Here is a 19457-nt window from a genome sequence, read left to right on the forward strand (position 1 = left end):
GCCGCCTTATAGCGTATTATTATCGCCCTTGTAGTAATTAACGAATAGCTTATACGCTAGCTTAATATCGTTAAAGCCTACCTCCACGGTAACCTTAACGAAGAGGTTTATATAAAGCAGTTTATAATACTACCCGAGTTTTTTAAGGACCCACGATATTAGTACCTAGCTCCTAAGCTCGGATAAAGGCCCTCCTATGTTATACGCCTCCGAAAAGTCCTATACGCATTAAAGCAGGGCGGCTACTAGTAGCAGTAACGCCTTCGTAAGGAACTCGCCCTTTTTGGATATAAGCCCCTGATTTCTAACCCGGCTATTTATCGTAACGCCTCCACCGGCGTTATCGTCTCTACGTATATCGACGACTTCCTAATTATAGGCCCGCCTTCGGCCTTATCCCTTCTTTTTAACTAGCTGGCCGGCCGCCTAGATATTATCGATCTAGGTAATAGCGATTACTTCCTTAGAGTCCGGATTTAATAAAGCAGTAACCACCGTTCTATTACTATCTCGTAAAACGCCTATATCGCCGAAGCCCTGGAGTAACTCCACTTTAACGGTATACGCCTAGCTATAACGCCGATAAATCCTAACCACCTCGCCGCCGCTATAGGCCGCTAAGCCGGTGATACTAGTTAACCCGGCGATACGGACTATCCCTTAGATCCCACGTAATACACGCTATATCGTTAAATTATCGGTAAACTACTCTATCCCGCCTACCTTACACGCCTAGATATTATCTACGCCGCCTCCCTTTAGGGCCGCTTTAGCTATACGCCCTCTGCTTACCACCTTATAAGCGTTAAAAGGATCCTATAATACCTCCGTGGTAACTAATCCGACGGCCTTATATACCGCTAATCGGCCGATTATTAATAATAACACGGTAACCGCCTCGGCCTATTCGGCGCCTCCGATTCTAGCTTTACCGACGCTAAGGGCGCGAAATCTACTACTAGATAGGTCTTTTTTATAGCCGGAGGTCCCGTCGCCTAGTCTTCTAAACGCTAGGCCCGCGTTATAAAATCTATACCCGAGGCCGAGTTCTACGCCCTTAGCAACGCCGTTTAAACCGCCTAATAGATCCGCTACCTACTACGCGAGCTAGGCAAAGAGCTTAATCCTATTCCTATTAAAGTCGATAATACTAGGGCTATCGCTAAGTCCTAACGATCTTATCGTAGTAAGTTTACCCTGCTTAACCACGCCTATATCTTTAACGCCGTGGATTATAAGGAAGTCTAAATTAAGTATATCGATAGCGCCGATAACCCGGCTAATAGATTCACTAAGCCCTTATAGCCAGGCCCCTTTAATTACTTTAAATCTCTACTTCGGATAGAAAAGATCCCGGCCTATTCTACTAATTAACTAATTAACTAACTAATCGAGTTAACTATTCTAGCACCACGGATCGTAGCTCCGCCGTAACTACGCTACGATCTAAAGGGGAGTATAAGCTTCTATAGGATATCAGATCCGGGTTATTATATCTACCGGGCGTAGGGTAACTATATCGGACCTCTACGCCCGGTGCCGGAAGCAGGGAAACGTCGGTAAGGACGCAGGGAAATATTTATTAGGATAGATAGAAGTTATATAAGTAAGGGTACCTTAAACGGATCGTATTTATATAGGAAAGTCCCTGTTTATAAGTACCTCCACTCGACCCTATAGGGGATCGAGTAGCCAACAGTTCCTTATAATTAACTGGTCCCCTTACGTAACTTCTGCTAGGCTGCTCCCAATCTCACAAGTCACCCATTCCACGTGACATGGCTCGTCCAGTCACCTCCGTCACATCACAGCCAAGGCATCTCGGGCCCCCAACGACTTGGCGGTTGGCAACTGGCAATCTCGGGGTCCACGAGGTATGGAAGGACTCTTGAATCCATTGGATGCTCCACTTTATTCCCCCGGAGGTAGTTTCACATTCCCAAATCCAGACGTCTGGCAATAATAGGTAACACACATGTTCGCTAGTCATGGGAGGATCATCTTCACCGCAACGGGCACACACGGCTCTTCAGTCGTCCCGGGGGCCTCCTGGACCCCGTAGTGTCAGGTGATGTATGATCCGGGTCTGACTGGCGCCTATCGTGAATCGAAAGGAATGATCGGCAGGAGAAGGGAAGTCCGGAAAGCAGAGCATGGATCAAATAATTGATTTCTCTTGTCTTGGACTGATACTCTCAGTGGTCAAGTGATGTTGGCGTCTCTTTTTTGGGACTCGGCATCAACCTTCGGTTGCGTAGGACAGGTAACTGGCTTACAGCGTAAGTAAAGGGCCCTGAAAACGCAGCGCGGCGTGTAACCAAGAGGCAAACCCTAAATGGACGTAGACTTCACGTCCTGTTAGTGATTTAAAGATCTCAGTTCGCTATACAGTTTGAGGCCGCAGTATTGCAGGAGGCTGGTCACATTGTAGTGTAGAGGGACATGTTGACGGCATCGGAGGTGTCAACATCTGGCTCTTCCGATGCGCTTCATAAAATAACGGGAAGAACAGCATATCGATTATCATCACGCAGTGACAAATGGAAAATTATGAGTAGACAGTCAGCCGACATATTCAATTACCATGTCAAGTCCCTCCCTAGATACACCGAACATTTTCGTAGCCACCGTGACGCGGCGAGTCGAGAGAAGCAAAATATCTATCACGGGCCCAACCTACCCCAGACACTGAAGCCGAAACAGATCCGACAAGAGTCCGCCCCGTGGCCCCTCGATCTGCCAGACAACCTTCCGCAACCAAAGCCTATCCCACCGAGTGGCGAAAGCCCTTCCAGCCCGTCATGGAGTTTTTGTCATCGGCAGAGTGGAGGGCTGGCAGCTGCATACGTAGTAGACACAAGTGAAAAACAATGAATGAAAGAGTTGTACCACGGTTCTCGACTTCTACTTCGACTCCTAGGCAGTTGGTTTGCCCATACAGACCAAGTTACAGTAAGGTCGGTCGGTTAAATGGGGACATCCAAAACAGGCCAAAGGCGATCCGTGATGTATGGGCAGAAGCCTCAACTTCCATTCGATATAGATTGTGGGATCGTAGATTCGATTCGAGTTCGCGCTGAAACAGCCGAAACCTGTGGTTCAGGATTGGTGTGAGCGGTTAAAAGCCAGAATAGGTTCAATAAAAATATGGCGACTCAAATCTTGTGCTGCTGCTACGCCCTGATGAAAAATCCTGCCGAAAGAATTCTAGATGGGAGATCGATCGAGTAAGGAGTGGACGGCGTAGACATGGACTCTTGCTGCTGGTGTCCAAGCGGTGTGTCTGCTGGAAGCGGTATGCGATATTCCCATTCCAGAAGATCCAAATCATCAAAACCCCCAGGAGGTGAAGTACCACCCTACACCATGGCGAATATAGACACAACAAACCAAAGCCAAAACGACAGAACCGGAGAACGTGCTTGGTCAAACGCAAGGTTCGGTTCCGCCGGCCGGGGGCTAGGTGACTCCACATTCTCTCCAGCAGCACCAGTTTGGACATCCATATAACGCCTAATATGCCAAAAAAGATAGATAAATGTAGATGGTAGATGGTAGATAATAGATGGGGGAACGTGAGATGGCTTGTCGTAAATAGTCAAACATCTCATGCGTTGGTGACCTACAGAAGAGACTGTCAGCAAGGGTTTCTTTTCCAGGACAGGACGGCATGGGAAAAGCAGAGGAAAGCATCGTGTCATACCCGAAGGATCTTGCGGGAGTAATCTTGGTTGTCAGCAATGCTACCGTCGCTCAACCGGCGGTGAGCCAGAACTGGGTCCATGCGCGAATCGGTCATGGAGATGCCACCGCTGCTGCCGGGAGGCTTCGCACCAGCAATGAACGAGTTGACGGCGGCGTTGCGACGGTGTTCCTCTTCAATGGACTGGTTCCTCCTACGGCGCATGAACCAGAAGCCGAAACCCAGAAGAGAGAGAATGACGGCCGCGCCAACAGACACGCCAACAGCGATGCCTACGATGTTGGGACCGCCGTCATCGTCCTCGTCGTCGTCCTGGGCGCCCCCGCTTGCCGAGGGAGATGCAGATGCGGATGTCCCAGTGGAACTGGAACCGGGGCCACTATTGGCAGTGCTTGTCGCTGTCGCGGTGGACTTGCTCGTAGAGGACTCTTTGGGGTCTTCGTGGGGAACTCTGAGCTCAAAGCCGTTATTGTACACGGACCAGAATAGACCATTTTCGATACCTCCGCCTGTTCCGACCAGTCAGTCACGAGGTCAGTTGTCTAAAGATCAAGGGTCTGCGTGGGGGAAACGGGTTAAAGTGCATACAAGCCTCCTCGCCAAATCCGTCGCATGGATGGTTGCAGTTGCTATCGTCGACAAGGTCGTCCTCTGGCGGCATGGTATCACCGCAGAAACACAACCCGTTACCCGTGGCGCAAACGAGGGCTTCCTCCGCACGACACTTGTCTGAGCAAGAACCCATGCTGAGGTATTGAATCTCGGATCCCTTATCCCAATCGCCTTGAGATTTGTAACATCCTGCCGAAGTAACCACGTTGCGCTGCGGGGGTACCCTTGGCCTTTGCTTGGCTGTTTCCGCGCCCTGAGCGAGGACGGCAGCAGCCAGGAGTCCGAGTTTCACCAGAGACGGCTTCATCGTAACTGTGTGTCTGTGGATGGAACGATGCGTTCGACGGCCCAAGGGGTTTGGTAGACGCTATCTTCCCCGGGCCCTCTGGTGGGTGTTGGAGGGAAAGCGATGCGAGAAACACAGCCGGGACACACTAGTCGGGGTTGAATGGTGGGGCCAAGATAGCCTTTTGCCGTCAACGAATCTCCCGTGGGCAACTGTTTGCTATCGTACTCGATCCGATCGTATCGTGGCGTTGTAAGCTGGGTGTCGTTGTTCGGGCCACGTCCAAGGCAAAAGAGGACAAATTCGAATCGGGGCCGGTGAGGGTGAGAAAGGGGTGCTGTCGAGATTAAGCACCGAATAATGCCGCTCTATCGAGAGAGGCTGTCGATGGCTGCTTTCTGATGGTCTTCGGTGGTGTCGTGTCTACTAGAAACCGAAATGGAAGCCGTCTTCACCGATTGAAGGGCGGTAACATGAGGAATAGGGAAAACAGACGAATTCAAACGGAAGGGTCTGCTCGTCGAGCCGACAAAGAAGCGAAATGAAGGACACGGGTATAGCGAAACAGCGAATGAATGGCAACGCTTTGCTAAGATGGAAATGGTAGCCACAGATGGCGATGGCGAGGGAGGATGGTAAAATGTGAGAGAGTGTGGGAAGAGAAAGGGTGAAAGGATAGTCTGGAATGAAAGAGAACGACTGACTGGTTTGAGAGCCTCGCAAGGAGGGAAAGAGAGAGAGGGAGGGAGAGTGTGTGCCAGGGACGGAGGGGACAGGAGCCAGTGACTGCGTGGTCTCTGGTTGGGCTGGAACAGGGAACAGGCGAACAGGCACGGGAAAGGGAAAAGGATGGGGACGGATCGGGTAGGGGGAACGCTGCGAGAGCTGGATGCTTTGTCACCATCGTCGTCGCCAGGTCATTCCCCCCAACCAAGAAACGAGAGACAAGCCAGCAGGTGGAATTTGGACCCAGGGGGAAAAAAAGAAAAGCGAAATGAGTCCCCACAAGGTGACTCTACACACCCCCCTGGCGTGCATTAAAACCTTTTTTAGGCAGGTATCTACCACTTTCATAACCGCCCAGATCACGTGTTATCTCTAGGCGCACCCCAGGATTGGCCACGACGCCAGTCTGGGCGGGATTGACAGGGGCCGACGTTGCAGACCAATGCCCCTAACCAAACGGACGTTCATTGGTCAGGCACAGCGAGTACTCGGAGAGTTCAGGGACTGGCGTCGTAAAAGTGGGGAGTCAGGTATCCGATACTTGGGACAAGCTCGTATTGATGCTGGGTATATTAATGGCAGTCTGCAAAGAGCTGAAGATTCACTAACATACTTGGTCCTCTGTAGCGCGGATAGAAGTCCAGACGACTTTCGCCATCCTATGATCGACGGGCATCACAATATCACGCACGGTGGTACCCTTCTCTTCTGTGGTAAATTGGATACTTTATCCCAAACGGTCTGATTAATTGGGTGCACTTTGTACACTTTACAACGTACACACGACTTTGTGTCGGGTCAGAATAGCTTCGTCGAGTCTTGTTTTCCATGCTACCGTGGTTTTCATACATCGTGGTACGTACGGCGCCACATCATCTACCCAGATGGGTATGAACAGTGTGCTTCTCTGCTCCGACAAGAAACGGTCCGTCTCGAAGCAAGTACCTATGTAGAACCTACAACGTACAACGTAAGAAGAGGCAGTGGACATGTTATATCCTTTTCGCCCTTATACTGAATAGCGAGCAGATCTTTCCGTGATTGACCTTTGTCCTAATGGATTCGGTATTTTGCGTGAAGACGAGTCCTGGCGAGAGGGGTGAGCCAATGCGTTGTGTCGAAGGGAATGGAATAAGTATGTACGTTGTATAGGATGTTGTGCATAAAACGTATAACACTGGTTATCTCCTATTTGTGCCATGGAATGAACACAACGTTGTGGTACCTTTCTATCGCCCCACACAGTACGCAAAGTAACATAACGATAAAAGCAGGAACACCGCCAAGTTCATAATATGAAACGTCAAACGTGAAACGATGGCGAGGCACACACCACGTTGGAAATCCTTTCTTTTGTTCTTTTAGGGTTTCCTTATTCCTCCTTTCTCGGTCGCCTCTTTCGACATTCCCAGTCGTCCGTTTGGCGGTGGGAAATGGCGCAAATCGAATGACAACAGGTCGAGAGAACCCGTGCTATATTTATGCTTCGTTTCCGTCTTCGCTTCTTCGGAAATGACCGTGGTGTGCACACCACTAGCAAAAATACGAGAATCGAGATTCAGAGAACAGGAACTCGGGTCGTGGGCTCGTGGCCCCTCCCGATACAACGTACACCCTCTTGTTCGTCTCGTTCGTGTTTATCGCATTTCTGAACATTTACCACTCATTCAGGCCTCGGTTCAGTCTTTCAATCCCCAAGGAAGACCATATCAAGGACAAGGTAATACATTCGTTGGTGATAGAAGCCCCTATCAGCATGGATCGGCCGCCTTCCGTGCCACTACTGCGCTTCGCCTGCCCACAGGCCCATAGAATCCTCCGAGCCGTCTTGAGGTCGCCCATGCCACGATGACGATGCTGAATCAGTTGTTCACTCGCTTCATGGCCCAGGTTTGCAAAGAAATATCCAATGTCTTTTCGGACAATTGCCTTTTTCTATACTTTGGGCAGCTTCTAAGAAGAAATACTACCTATGTCCTGCAGCCCCTATGGATATCGTCTCGCTTGTCCCTGTGGCTTGCTTTTCCGCCACAACTCAGCTCGGTATTAAATTCTGCTGTTCTGGCAAGATCACCTTTACCTTTACATCATGAACAAGGTCAACCACGAAAGAGGGCTAAGAAGAACCGTATGTCCTGGACGGTTTGCGTTCACTTAAATCATTACATTTCTTCCAAACGAAGCGTCGGGCTCGGTATTCGCAGAGGTCGATAGACTTCACAGAGGGATGGGTATTAGCCACGGGTAAGCACGGATGATCTATAATTATAGAAGAGATCTCTTATAGAAACTGGTCTGTGATTGCTTTTACTCATCATCGGTGGTCCCCCTTTTGCTTTTCTTTCCTCTCCAAATCACAGCATACGCGGCCACTAATGTGTGCCGTACGTAACCCGATTCACGATAAGGGTCTAGACCACCATGGACAAGCCCTGTGGATATGTCCCCGGTAGTCCCGCCGCCGGTCTAGAACATACTGGGGCCCCCCGTTGAGTGAGAGGCAAGGGGGGTTCATATCAACCATCCTCGGTCTGACACTTTACAAAAGGGTCCATGTGCATGGCGACATCTTCGTATGAAGAAGCGAATCTGGCACGGAGTTGGTAATCTGCACTCACATGGCAGACTCCATGCCTGATGATTTCTCGGTCGACTGGTCTCAGCAAGCGGCTTCTTGTGTAGAGATGACTGGACAATGTCCAATCGGCCCTCTGACCCAACTCCTCTTGACTCTCTGGATAAGCGGGGTGTCAAGCATAGCCAGCCAGGGACGAGGGATGATTCTTCTGCTGGGTATAGTCCGTCCATGGGATAATCTACGAACATACCAAGGTCCAACTCTCCTCCATTATCCCGTTCTCATTGCATTGGCCTGTAATACTGTTTATGATATGCCCAAGCGGAACAAGCAATCGAAACATGACGCCAGGCACCTCCCGACATTAACCAAGACGCGGTATCACGGAGCGTACATAACATTGGTACTGGCCAAACCAAGGGCCCAGGGGTGAGGCTTAGGGGTCGCGGCGGACGAACATTGTGTAAGCAAAATGCGCTTGATACTGGTGGCTACAAGCTCTTCCCTATGGGAAAACCTGGCCGTCCAACTCATCTCTCCCATTTTATACCACTCCGCCGTCACCACAGGCCAGGAAGAAGGGCGACAGAGGTAAGGGTTATATTCCACATCACGATATTAGGTGCAGGGTAAGACAGGGTATGTACTATCTCTCGAGCCTTCTCTATTGACATGAACTTGGCACCATATCTTCGGTCGACGTCACGAAGGATGGTATGATGGATATGACTCGTGAACACTGGTCTCGCCGCATTTACCCATGAAGTATCGAAGCTGTCGGACATCCCAGGTTATTTGTCAGACAAAGGTATGGAGACGCTTTGGACCAAGTCGAAGAAGACTTGGATCGCAAGGCCCTGGCCCCTGGGTTTAGGCTGGGCTCTAAGAAGGGAAATGAGTATTTCGGGGCATCTTGCCATCTTGTTGCACTGCAGTAGGAGACAGTCCTATTCTGGCCTGCAATGCAAGTCCCATGAATGCTAGGAGACAATTGTAGCTCATACACAGCATCTAGTAAAAGAAGTGGCTCCAAGTTATGCTGGGAACTGTTGTCTGGAAATGCGGCCACCGGGATCACACAGATGTCACTTGTGCTTTGCGTCTGGGGATGCTGAGTGAAACGTTGATCAAGTGTGCTTCGTCTTCTAAGCTGCTTTCTGGAATAAAATCCTTCCAACGGTATGCTCATGCTCGTAAACAATCTGCGTCTGAATATCTATACGGTGCTGAGGGCTGAGGGCAACGCTTGGCTGGGTTCTCGGAGTGGGTAATATGTACTCTGGCCAAGCTCAACTGCTTTTGGCTATGCGAGTTCGGCCAGGATAAGAGTGGTTTGACATCCATCTTCCCTCTTGTTAGAAATAAACTGGTACCAAGGCGAGAAAGGAACAGAGCAACCCCTCGGAACTCGGACTGCCAAAAGATATTGAGAGCTACTCTCGCTACTAGCCACAGACGAGTGTTTGAAGAAAGCAGAGCAAGACATTCGGACCCGGCCCTTTCTTACAGATAAGAAGAGGCATAGAGCGTATATCTGTATATCTATATGTCCAAATGGGTTTCTACTATATCTAATCAAGACAAAGGCCAGACTCCCGGCCCCTGAGCCAGCCAGCCAGTCGCCTAGGGATACTGTAGTGGTCTTCTCTGAGCCGTCCTGAATCACCAAAGGCGTTATATTCAAGTCGAGGCTAAGTACTCCGGCCGAGGATTGAGTTTGGGCTATTGTCCATTGACTTTACGTTACCCAGGTGCCCAAAGTTCGTTGCCGGGGTGGGTTTCAATATTGGCATTGTTTGAAGCGGCGGACGCTCTGTGAGAGTCCCTCGAGATTGTTTGCAGACTACCTTATCTCCATAGTAATTACCACCTCCTTCATCCATCGTCCGAGAAGCCGACTGTAATTCGATGCAAGTAGAGAGGATATGAGAGTGTTGGTTGTTTTATGCGCACGGGGTTGACGCAAGATTACAAAGTTGAGGGTTAACAATGTGGACAGTGGAATAAATCCGATTCTGTCGATCAGTCATGACGGTGGGTACATGTACACGTGTAAGCTTCCCAAGACGTGGTCAGTAACCCGATATTGCAATGACGATGGAATGAAGATGACACGATCGTAGTGAGTGTAAGTGGTGAGCATTCGGGTGGTGAGTGTGAGATCGGCCGGCGGTTAGCGATGACTAAGCTGGTTGCCCTGGAGACAACATCCACCCCGAGTCAACATTGGCGCATTGGGACATTTCCCGGCGTCCCCCTTGGATGCGACCATGGTCAATTCGACTTGACTTGCCTTTTAGATACTCTCGTACTCCCTGTCCTCTCCCAGCAGACCGACAGAGTGGGTTTTCGTCCATCTCCCATCCTCATCTCTCCATCGTGGGAATACTGGAAGCCTCTTCCACTTCTGCTACCTGAGAAACATCTCCATATATCTATCCCGCTACTGGGAGGCCCTCTTTCAATTTTATACAGCGCTTGATCTTCCAACCGCTCTATAGGCCGAGAGAGGCCGCCCCCCCGACCATCTCGAGTTTGTGCTGCCGAGTCCGCCTCGACTGAGCACAACCACAAAACCCCCCTTTAGCCCGGCAGCTATTGCTTGCGCTGCGTGAGGTACGAGACGAATTCCCCCCCTCTCAGTCGACACACAGCCAGGGGCTGTCTCTAACAAGAACGGCCTTTTCTCCTGTAGTTCGGACCAACAGGTTTCCCTCGACAAATCCCCATCGACCGACGACAATATCCCCCTTCCGGACTCCATCTTGCGATACCATGCTGTCCAACCCGACCCGAGATCTCCAGGCCCGCCAACGCGCGACGCACCGCCGACAAAATTCGACGCCGTCCGCGTTCGAGGCCGCCAAGATTCCTGCCCTGCCCAATGTCCAGCAACAACGACAGAGAGCCCTCGGCCACCGCCGGGGCCTCAGCTTGGACACGCGACGCCACCTACAAGCCATGTCCCCCATGACCATGAACACCGCGACCAACAACACCAACACTGGGACATCAGCTACGCCAGCAACAACGACGACCTCTAGCACCCCGACACGGCAGGACTTCACAACGGTAAGTACGAATACTAACACAGGACTAGCGACAACCTCTCCGCAGCATGTGCTGCGAGAAGCGCAGCAGCAACGCATCCAAGCGTGCCCGGGCACGCAGCATCAGAGCAACTTTACCCGACAACAGCAACAACCACAACAACAGCATCATCCGCAACCGCTCCATCTACATCACCAGCAGAACTTCATGTCTGCCTCTGACCATGAGAACTATCTCATATCGCCCCACGGCACCCCTCACCACCAACGCTACGACCCTTCGTGCTTCGATGCCTCTCCCGTCGCCTTCAACCCCTTCCACGGCGGCGGAGCGCAGAGCTTGGACGGCATGGTGCCCCTGTCAAAAGACCCGGCCGCATTCGCCGGCTCCATCATGTCAGAGAAGGACTTGGACCTGTTCGGCCCCAACAGCACCCTCTCCACGCCCACCTTTATCAACTTCCAGGACAGCCCCGGCGGTCACCCGGGCTGGCACTCCGAGAGCGATGTTGTCTGCGGCAGCAGCAGCAGCCGGAGGACCGGTCGGAGGATCAGCAACGGCATCATGGACCGGGTGGCCAAGTTCGAGGGCATGGAGACTGCCTCACGGCCAATGACACCTCCTCACCAGAATGCCAACGGTAGGTTCATCTCTGAGCGGCTCGGGGAGGCCTACGTCTCATCGATGATTCCAGGTTACTTCCCCCCCACGCCCATGGAGACGCCCCACAATCGCATGTCGAAGCAGGAGCCGGTGCCTGTGTCGATGCCGCGACCCAGCCGGTTCGCCGAGGGATACGACGAGTCGATGGAGGAGACCCTCAAGCCCGTGCGCCGGCAGGGATCGAACAAGAGGACTCAGACCATCTTTGACGAAATGCGGCAGCGGGCAGAGGAGGAGAACGCCGCGGCGGCCCAGGCTGCACCTCCCCAGGTCCACCCGACCCAGAGCCAGCCCCATGGCGTGACGCAGATGGGGACGCAGGTGCCGACGGCCGACTTGATGCACAACTTCAACAACTCGGAGTTTCTGAGGATCCAGCCCAGCGGCCGTGTCGAGGAGGGTGTCAACACCGTTCATGTGCCGGCCGACGACGTATCCCGGCACGCAACCCCCCACACGCCGCACGGTACTTTCCACCTCGCGAACCCGTTCGAGAACAATCCGGGCATGTACGGGCCGCCGGGCAAACCGCCCGCTTCCCCATCACGGTCCGGCAACACGTCCTCCCGCCGCCGATCGCCGCACCGCCGCACCGAATCGCTCGCCAGCATGGCCAGCATGGCCAGCGCGGCCAGCATCGCCGACATCAACATTGAGGAGACCAAGACGGAGACGGGCGTCACGCTGGACGACATTTCCATGTACATCCAGGGGCCCGACGCGTCGGACAACAAGTGGCTCTGCCTGTACGAAGGGTGCGGCAAGAAGTTTGGGCGCAAGGAGAACATAAAGTCGCACGTCCAGACGCACCTCAACGACCGGCAGTACCAGTGCCCGTCGTGCAAGAAGTGCTTCGTCCGCCAGCACGACCTCAAGCGCCACGCCAAGATCCACACGGGCATCAAGCCGTACCCGTGCGAGTGCGGCAACAGCTTCGCCCGGCACGACGCCCTTACGCGCCACCGCCAGCGCGGCATGTGCATCGGCGCATTCGACGGTATCGTCAAGAAGGTCGTCAAGCGAGGTCGACCACGGAAGCACAGGCCTGACATGGACGAACGCGTCGACAAGGCGGCCCGGACGAGACGCAAGAACAAGTCGTCGCCCGGGTCCGCGTCGTCCCAGTCGGGTTACTCGGATGCGTCGGTTGCCAACTCGCCAGAAGCCACAACGGGCACCACCACCATCACCACCGCCGGTATCAAGCAGGAGAGCGCCTCGATGATGATGACTGGTGAAATCGCCGCCATCTCCTCGGCCCCCATGCCGTCTGCCCGGGTGCCTACGATATCTCCTGAACCCGGTGTAACGCAGTCTCCGTCGACGACCAGCCACCACCACCCTTCACCGTATGTCTCTCCCGAGGCGATCATGGAATCGAATTCCGCCGCCATGCCGCAGTTTAATCATCCCCAGTCGGAACCGATACACACGGCTCCCACGTCGCCGACCAGGAGCACGCCCAGCCAATACAACACACCGCCGGAACTATCCCAGTCCTCATCGCCGCCGGCGACCCGATACTTCGACCCAGAACCCAACTCGTCCAGTTTCACAGACGACGACCTCCTAGCCGACATGCGCACCACGTCGACCATCACACCGGGCGCAGGAAGCTGTGCGTCGATGCCGACGACACACGCCTTGGACGCGAACACAAGCCTGACGAGCCTCGGTATTGGCGAGCCAGACGACGAGATGCTGATGAAGGCGTTTACGACCGAGGACGAAGGGGGCCTGGGTTCCATGTCCATGGCCATGTCGTTTGACCGGGATCCCAACGTCCTCATGATGAGCAAATTCGACGACTTTGACGACGCCGTCGACATGTTTACCAACCACGACGACATGTTTTTCGGGAGTTCCTAGCCTAGATACCTGGGCTTCGTGTCATGGACAAAGAGTCAAAGGAAAAAAAAGGCGTTTTCATAGGGCGTTGTGTCTGTGCGGACATTTTCATTCCACTTCCGAACTGGTTCATGCTTTCGTCCTGGTTTTCGGCATCAAGTTTCTCGGTCCTCTCGACATGGCTCGGCAGAGCGCGCCAACGAACAAATGGGCGGTATAGACAATGGGTTCGGTTTTCCCTCGGTCGACTGGAACAACACACTGCTTCGCTTAGATTCACGACGTTACATGTTTTCTCTCTCTCTCGGTTTATACTGTCGTCAGCTTGTTCCTACACAAGGGAGGGCGTCAGGACAACGTTGTGCGAAACACAAGTGTACTAAGAGCGCCAGGGCTTTGCAACTTGGGTTTCCGGTCGGTATTTGGTGACGCTTGCCTTTTGGTTAGAGAACGGTGGGGTGTGTACGATTATAGTGGTAATGGGATCAATACAGGGGTGAAGGACAGTATCGTTCGTGCTTCTCCGGTTATTCGTCTCGCAATTTCTATGGCGGCCGAGAGATGCAAGTGGCAGACTTCTGCTTGTGCCTCCATCGGCGTGGTGTTGTAGGCACATCGAGTCAACAGTTGTCTGTCTTCAAGCCAAGGTCTGTTGTTGTTGAACAGAGAAGACCTGAAGGCCCTACTCTCGGTCATTGACGACCGTTGATCCAGGTTGACTGGTCGTACACCATTACATATCGTGTCATGGTGAACAATGCTGTGTGTATCGAGGCATCCTCACGGCCGTCGTCACGAGAGGTCACGAGAGTAGGAAAGTCGTTGCTTAGTCATCCATGCCGATGGCCCGTTCATTCGGCTAGACCTTGACCCAAGGTGGTCTGTGCATCACCTCGACAACTACCACCTTACTCGGTAGGGAAGCGTGAAAGGAGATTGTACCTCTCCATAACCACACGATCTCGACTGAGCCTCCGAGTTCCCGTCTCTTGGTGTTTACAGTCGCTCCAACATCTCCAAAAGACACGGGACGCGGATTGGTATCATTGGCTGGCTTCTATGCCTTTGTCTTCCTTCTGCCTCGGACTTGTTCGCTTTGTCTAGCCTCGCATCCAGCCAAACACCGCCTCTCCGCCTCCCAGCAGCTACTCCTTTTCGGACGACGCCCGCCCTTTGGGATTCTGTGCAATGTCTGGCACCATGAGAGGAACGCCCGGCCGGGCCCCCAGCCGTGGCGGGATTCCCTTTGCGAACAGTCCCTCTGGTTCCGGCATTCCTCGTCCTGTTCCAGACGGCCTTTCCAACCAGAGCGATGTTGCTTCCGCTCCGGCAGGCTCCTCGGTCAGTGTGAGCCGCCAGAAGCAGAACAAGAGAGATGAGGTACGTGAGGCATCGTTGCTTTGACTTGGTTTCTGTCTTCTGCTTTGTGCTCCATTTGCCATTGTTCGACCTCGTCGTTCCACCGCCGGTCGTAGGCGGCGACGAGTCAATTAATTTGTTTATTTACCTATTTATTTATTCATTTCCTCCCCCTGGACGCATTGACTCAATTCTGCTTGGATACTAACCCGCTTCTTCTTCCAGGCCATCCGCCGCAAGATGGAGAGCGACCTCTCCAAGAAGAAGCACCTTAGTGGTCGCGCCCGCCACTCTCGAAAGGCTCCCCCCGGTACCGTCCTCGCCCTGAAACCGAGCCCGGCCCTGCAGATCAAGCCCGCCACGACCGTTGCCGAAGCCGCCCAGCTCATGGCCGCCAAGCGGGAAGACTGTGTCCTCGTTACCGACGATGACGACCGCATCTCCGGCATCTTCACCGCCAAGGACCTCGCCTTCCGCGTGGTGGGCGCCGGTCTGAAGCCGACCAACGTCACCATTGCCGATATCATGACCAAGAACCCCCTCTGCGCCCGCACCGATACCAGCGCCACCGACGCCCTCGATCTCATGGTACGCAAGGGGTTCCGCCATCTCCCCGTCATGGACGAGAACCAAGACATCACCGGCATCCTCGACATCACAAAGTGCTTCTACGATGCCATGGAGAAGCTGGAGCGTGCCTACTCGTCCTCCCGACGGCTCTATGATGCCCTCGAGGGCGTGCAGTCCGAACTCGGCACCAGCCAGCCTCAGCAGATTATCCAGTACGTCGAGGCCCTGCGCACCAAAATGTCCGGCCCCACGCTCGAGTCGGTCCTCAGCGGCACGCCGCCCACCACCGTCAGCGTTCGCACGTCGGTCAAGGAGGCCGCCCAGCTCATGAAGGAGAACCACACCACGGCCGTCCTCGTCCAGGATCAGGGTGCCATCACCGGTATCTTCACCAGCAAGGACGTCGTTCTGCGCGTCATTGCCGTCGGTCTCGACCCTGCCACGTGCAGTGTGGTGCGTGTCATGACGCCCCACCCCGACTTTGCTCCCATGGACATGAGCATCCAGGCCGCTCTCCGCAAGATGCATGGTAAGTGATGACGAAGTCAACAAAGAAAGATGATCCATTTGTCCCTTTATGCACGGCTGGGCTGACACAGTGGTACAGACGGTCACTACCTCAACCTTCCGGTCATGAACGACGGTGGCGAGATTGTCGGCATGGTCGACGTCCTGAAGCTCACCTACGCCACTCTGGAGCAGATCAACACCATGTCGACCGGTGATAACGAAGGTCCCGCCTGGAACAAGTTTTGGCTGTCTCTCGATCACGAGACCGAATCCATCATGTCCGGCGAGGGCAGCCAGCAGCACACTAACCTGGGCTCGCGCCTCATGTCCCCTGACATCACCCGGGACAGTCTCGCGCCCGGCGACTCGGCTTCCCACACGGGCGCCCACGAGTCCCCGCCCCATTCCGAGTTCATTCCCGGCGGCAGCACCACCCATTCGCCGGCCGAGCTCCCCTTCCCCTTCAAGTTCAAGGCCCCGTCGGGACGCGTGCACCGTCTGCAGGTCATCGCCTCGCAGGGCGTCGGCGCCATGGTGGCCAACGTCATCGCCAAGCTGGGCGCCGAGGTCGATACCATCGGAGGCACCCCCACCGTCGAGGACGGCAAGATCAGCGGCGGTTTCGCCCTGAGCTACTGGGACGACGAGGGCGACTCGGTCTCCATCACGACGGACAACGACCTCCTCGAGTCGATCCTCCTGGCTCGCCAGGGCCGCCGTGACAAGGTCGACCTGTTCGTGCACGACCCGGAGAAACCCCCCGAGGCGGCTGCGCCCTCTGTCGTGGAGCCCACTCCTACCTCGACGACCTCCGGTCTTCGGGAGCGCAGGAGGGCCATCGATGAGGAGGAAGAGGACGGGGCAGAGGAGGAGGAAGACCAGGTCCTCCTGCGACGGTCGCGCCATTCCCGAACGCTCTCCCCCGAGCAGGAACAGGTCATTGCAGGCGTCCCCAACGAGCTTCTCCTCCCCGGCGCCATTGTGACGCTGGCTGTGGTCATTGTTGGCGTGTTCACCATCTCGCGGCTCACGAGCAGGTAAAGCCGAGCGGGAGCGGGAGATGGAAAACAAGCGTCGTCTTTTGCACGTGCCACCGAGCCGGGGCTCATCATGAGATAATGAGAGGCGCAGAGGGAAACTTGTACATACTGTATTAGCATGTCTGCTTTGTTAGATTGTTGAGTACCCCTATATTGCACGTAATACACTTCACTTTGCTACTGGGCTGAGATGTCGCCGAATCAATTCCGGTCTCTATTTGTCATGTATGCCGTCTTTGAGAGGCTGTATAAACTTTGACATGATATAGGGAGTACGGGTAGTAGTGGCCGAATATCAAAAGTCCGAAATGATATAAGTTGGAGACCGTATTTCAATCACGTGACTCCTCTTTATTGGACCCACCGACCCACCTTAGTTCCCAAGCCGGCATCCAAAAAATGTTCCTCGACGGACAAGACAATGTCCCTATCCCAGTAAACCACCCAGACAAGGCACCACCATGATCATACGGAGTGTAACCCGCCGGCATGGTACGTCCAATTGGTCTCCTCACGCGTCTACAGTTTTCCTGGCACTATTCTGACTCGTACTAATGTAAACAGGTGCCAGGGCATTGGTCTCGGCCATCCCCAGACCATGCACGCGGTTCATCTCACAAGATACCACGACGACAGGCCTCACCGCCGAGGCACTTGAATCCGTGACAACAGCGGCGGCCCTCAACCAAGCGGCACAGCAAGACAACAGCGGCAGCAACAACCAAACCCTTTCGAGACGCGGACGGGATAACACAGCGGAAGCGTTCAAAGACTTCCGACGGCTCCAGAAGATGACGTCGTCGATCGGATCGCACGTAACGCGGCTCTACAACCCGGAAGACCTGATCAAGAACCCGCCCGGGCCAGAAGATGTGACGCTGGAACTCCTCATGGCGTCGCAGACGCACATGGGCCACCACGCGTCGCGGTGGAACCCGGCCAACGCGCGGTACATCTACGGCGTGCGGCACGGGATCCACATTGTGAGCCTGGAGGCGACGGCGTCGCACCTGCGGCGGGCGACGCGGGTGGTGGAGGAGGTGACGTTCCGGGGCGGGCTGGTGCTCTTCGTGGGCACGCGCAAGGGGCAGATGGAGATTGTCACGCAGGCGGCGGCGCGGTCGGGCGGGTGCCACCTCTTCACCAAGTGGATGCCGGGGGCCATTACGAACCGGGACGTCATCCTCCGCGACAGGGAGGTGCGCATGGTGGACGAGGCGGACCGCGTGGTGGGCGGGTTCGACATTCACATCCGGGACCGGCGGCCCATCACGCCCGACCTGGTGGTGTGCCTCAACCCGGCCGAGAACAAGACGCTTCTGCACGAGTGCGCGCTGGCGTCGATTCCGACGATTGGCATCATCGATACGGATGTTGACCCGTCGTGCGTGACGTTTGCGATCCCGGCCAACGATGACAGGTATGTTGTGCTTTCACGAACATGGGGGATTAGGCTAACAAACGGACAACAGCTTGCGATCTACGGCGGTTATCGGTGGAATCCTCGGCCGCGCAGGCCAGATGGGTCAAAAGAGACGGCTGGCAGATGCGGAGAGCGGGGTGGTGCACTGGGAGACGCCGGTCGATACGAAAAAGTTCATCGAAAGGGCCTTGCAGGACTTTAAGAACGAACAGGCCAAGTGGGCAGCCGATTCGACGGCGGAGGTTAATCAGATGGGGCGGACGGCCGAGGACAGGCTGTTGGAGATGGGCGAGACGAACGAGGAGGAACGGAAGAATATTGTGGGATTGTAAGTGTTGGACTATTGTGCAGATGTAGTGTACGACAACAACATTGTATAAACAGAGTTTTTTCTTTCTTCTTTTCGTCGTGGAGTCCAGCGTGCCAGTCCATGATCCCGAGTCGAGTCCCTGATGGATGATATGGTCAACCTTTCACTCAAGCCTGCAGAACGCGCTGTGGCGCAGAGACGTACCCCGTGGCTCAGGTCATTTAGCTGTGGCTGCCACATGATGGAAGTATTCAACTACAAAAAGCCTCGAAATGCAATTACACTGACATGCAACAAGCGAAAGCCCAGAAAAGCCTCATGTTGAAAACTGCGCAGGGGCGAATTTCCCCTCCCCAAGTTTGAAAACCGCATCACCACGCACTTTTCAGCACAGCAACCTCGTCGTTGTTTTCACGTTCCACCTTTTCTCTCGCTGTCCGTGCCCCCAGCCCCGGCCTGTCACCGTTTCGTCCACTCATCGGTCGGCAACACCCCGCTGTATGCCCCGAGTCTCGGCTCCGATCCCGGAATCCCCGGAGGCAAGACGACACAACAGACGTCAAGGCTAATCATCGCATACCATCATTCTCGGACGACTGGATTTCATGTACGAGAGGATCTCTTCTTATCATAGGTATTTATATTATTGTCTCTCCTTATGCTCCATCCTGTCGGTGCATGAGAAGATGACGGCGATGCGAGAAAGCAAATGGAGAGAAACAGCAGAAACAAATCACAATGCATCAGCAATCCAGTAACTCGACCTTTTCTTCTTTCT

The 19457-nt window shown here is 54.1% G+C and overlaps 5 protein-coding genes across 5 annotated transcripts; 3 read left to right on the forward strand and 2 right to left on the reverse strand.

Moving 5' to 3' along the window:
• Window positions 1–3697: 3697 nt before the first annotated feature.
• Window positions 3698–4556, reverse strand: ACRALDRAFT_2089701 (uncharacterized protein; the record flags this gene model as incomplete). Its single annotated transcript, XM_071022552.1, has 2 exons — window positions 3698–4212; window positions 4292–4556. Coding segments are annotated over 2 exons (780 nt in total), but the record flags the coding sequence as incomplete, so codon positions are not given.
• Window positions 4557–6531: 1975 nt separating this feature from the next.
• Window positions 6532–8500, forward strand: ACRALDRAFT_213538 (uncharacterized protein; the record flags this gene model as incomplete). Its single annotated transcript, XM_071024094.1, has 11 exons — window positions 6532–6571; window positions 6615–6636; window positions 6740–6797; window positions 6865–7101; window positions 7140–7217; window positions 7311–7533; window positions 7688–7704; window positions 7743–7816; window positions 7877–7926; window positions 7953–8334; window positions 8374–8500. 11 exons carry the CDS (start codon window positions 6532–6534, stop codon window positions 8498–8500), a joined length of 1308 nt encoding a protein of 435 aa, XP_070871086.1.
• Window positions 8501–8569: 69 nt separating this feature from the next.
• Window positions 8570–10048, reverse strand: ACRALDRAFT_213539 (uncharacterized protein; the record flags this gene model as incomplete). The annotated part of the gene is made up of 9 exons (XM_071024095.1): window positions 8570–8634; window positions 8689–9016; window positions 9084–9193; window positions 9244–9318; window positions 9359–9407; window positions 9488–9552; window positions 9605–9730; window positions 9805–9920; window positions 10002–10048. The coding sequence occupies 9 exons, from the start codon at window positions 10046–10048 to the stop codon at window positions 8570–8572; spliced, it is 981 nt and encodes a 326-aa protein (XP_070871087.1).
• A 192-nt stretch (window positions 10049–10240) lies between these two features.
• On the forward strand, window positions 10241–14199 carry ACRALDRAFT_1066139 (uncharacterized protein). Its single transcript, XM_071017286.1, has 2 exons — window positions 10241–10521; window positions 10601–14199. The coding sequence occupies exon 2, from the start codon at window positions 10681–10683 to the stop codon at window positions 13486–13488; it is 2808 nt and encodes a 935-aa protein (XP_070871088.1). The 5' UTR covers window positions 10241–10521; window positions 10601–10680; the 3' UTR covers window positions 13489–14199.
• Window positions 14200–14398: 199 nt separating this feature from the next.
• Window positions 14399–18775, forward strand: ACRALDRAFT_1045235 (uncharacterized protein). Its single transcript, XM_071015390.1, has 6 exons — window positions 14399–14847; window positions 15052–15925; window positions 16004–16943; window positions 17383–17438; window positions 17511–18366; window positions 18419–18775. Exons 1-6 carry the CDS (start codon window positions 14656–14658, stop codon window positions 18699–18701), a joined length of 3201 nt encoding a protein of 1066 aa, XP_070871089.1. The 5' UTR covers window positions 14399–14655; the 3' UTR covers window positions 18702–18775.
• Window positions 18776–19457: the final 682 nt, after the last annotated feature.

Source organism: Sodiomyces alcalophilus (genome assembly GCF_042370955.1).
Source record: "Sodiomyces alcalophilus JCM 7366 unplaced genomic scaffold ACRALscaffold_10, whole genome shotgun sequence".
Lineage (NCBI taxonomy): Eukaryota > Fungi > Ascomycota > Sordariomycetes > Glomerellales > Plectosphaerellaceae > Sodiomyces > Sodiomyces alcalophilus.

Coding starts and splice junctions, on each gene's coding strand:
- ACRALDRAFT_1045235 (XM_071015390.1), top strand. CDS start 14,656: ATGTCTGGCACCATGAGAGGAACGCCCGGCCGGGCCCCCAGCCGTGGC. Junction 17,439..17,510: donor GAGTGTAACCCGCCGGCATG/GTACGTCCAATT, acceptor TAATGTAAACAG/GTGCCAGGGCATTGGTCTCG. Junction 18,367..18,418: donor ATCCCGGCCAACGATGACAG/GTATGTTGTGCT, acceptor AACGGACAACAG/CTTGCGATCTACGGCGGTTA.
- ACRALDRAFT_1066139 (XM_071017286.1), top strand. CDS start 10,681: ATGCTGTCCAACCCGACCCGAGATCTCCAGGCCCGCCAACGCGCGACG.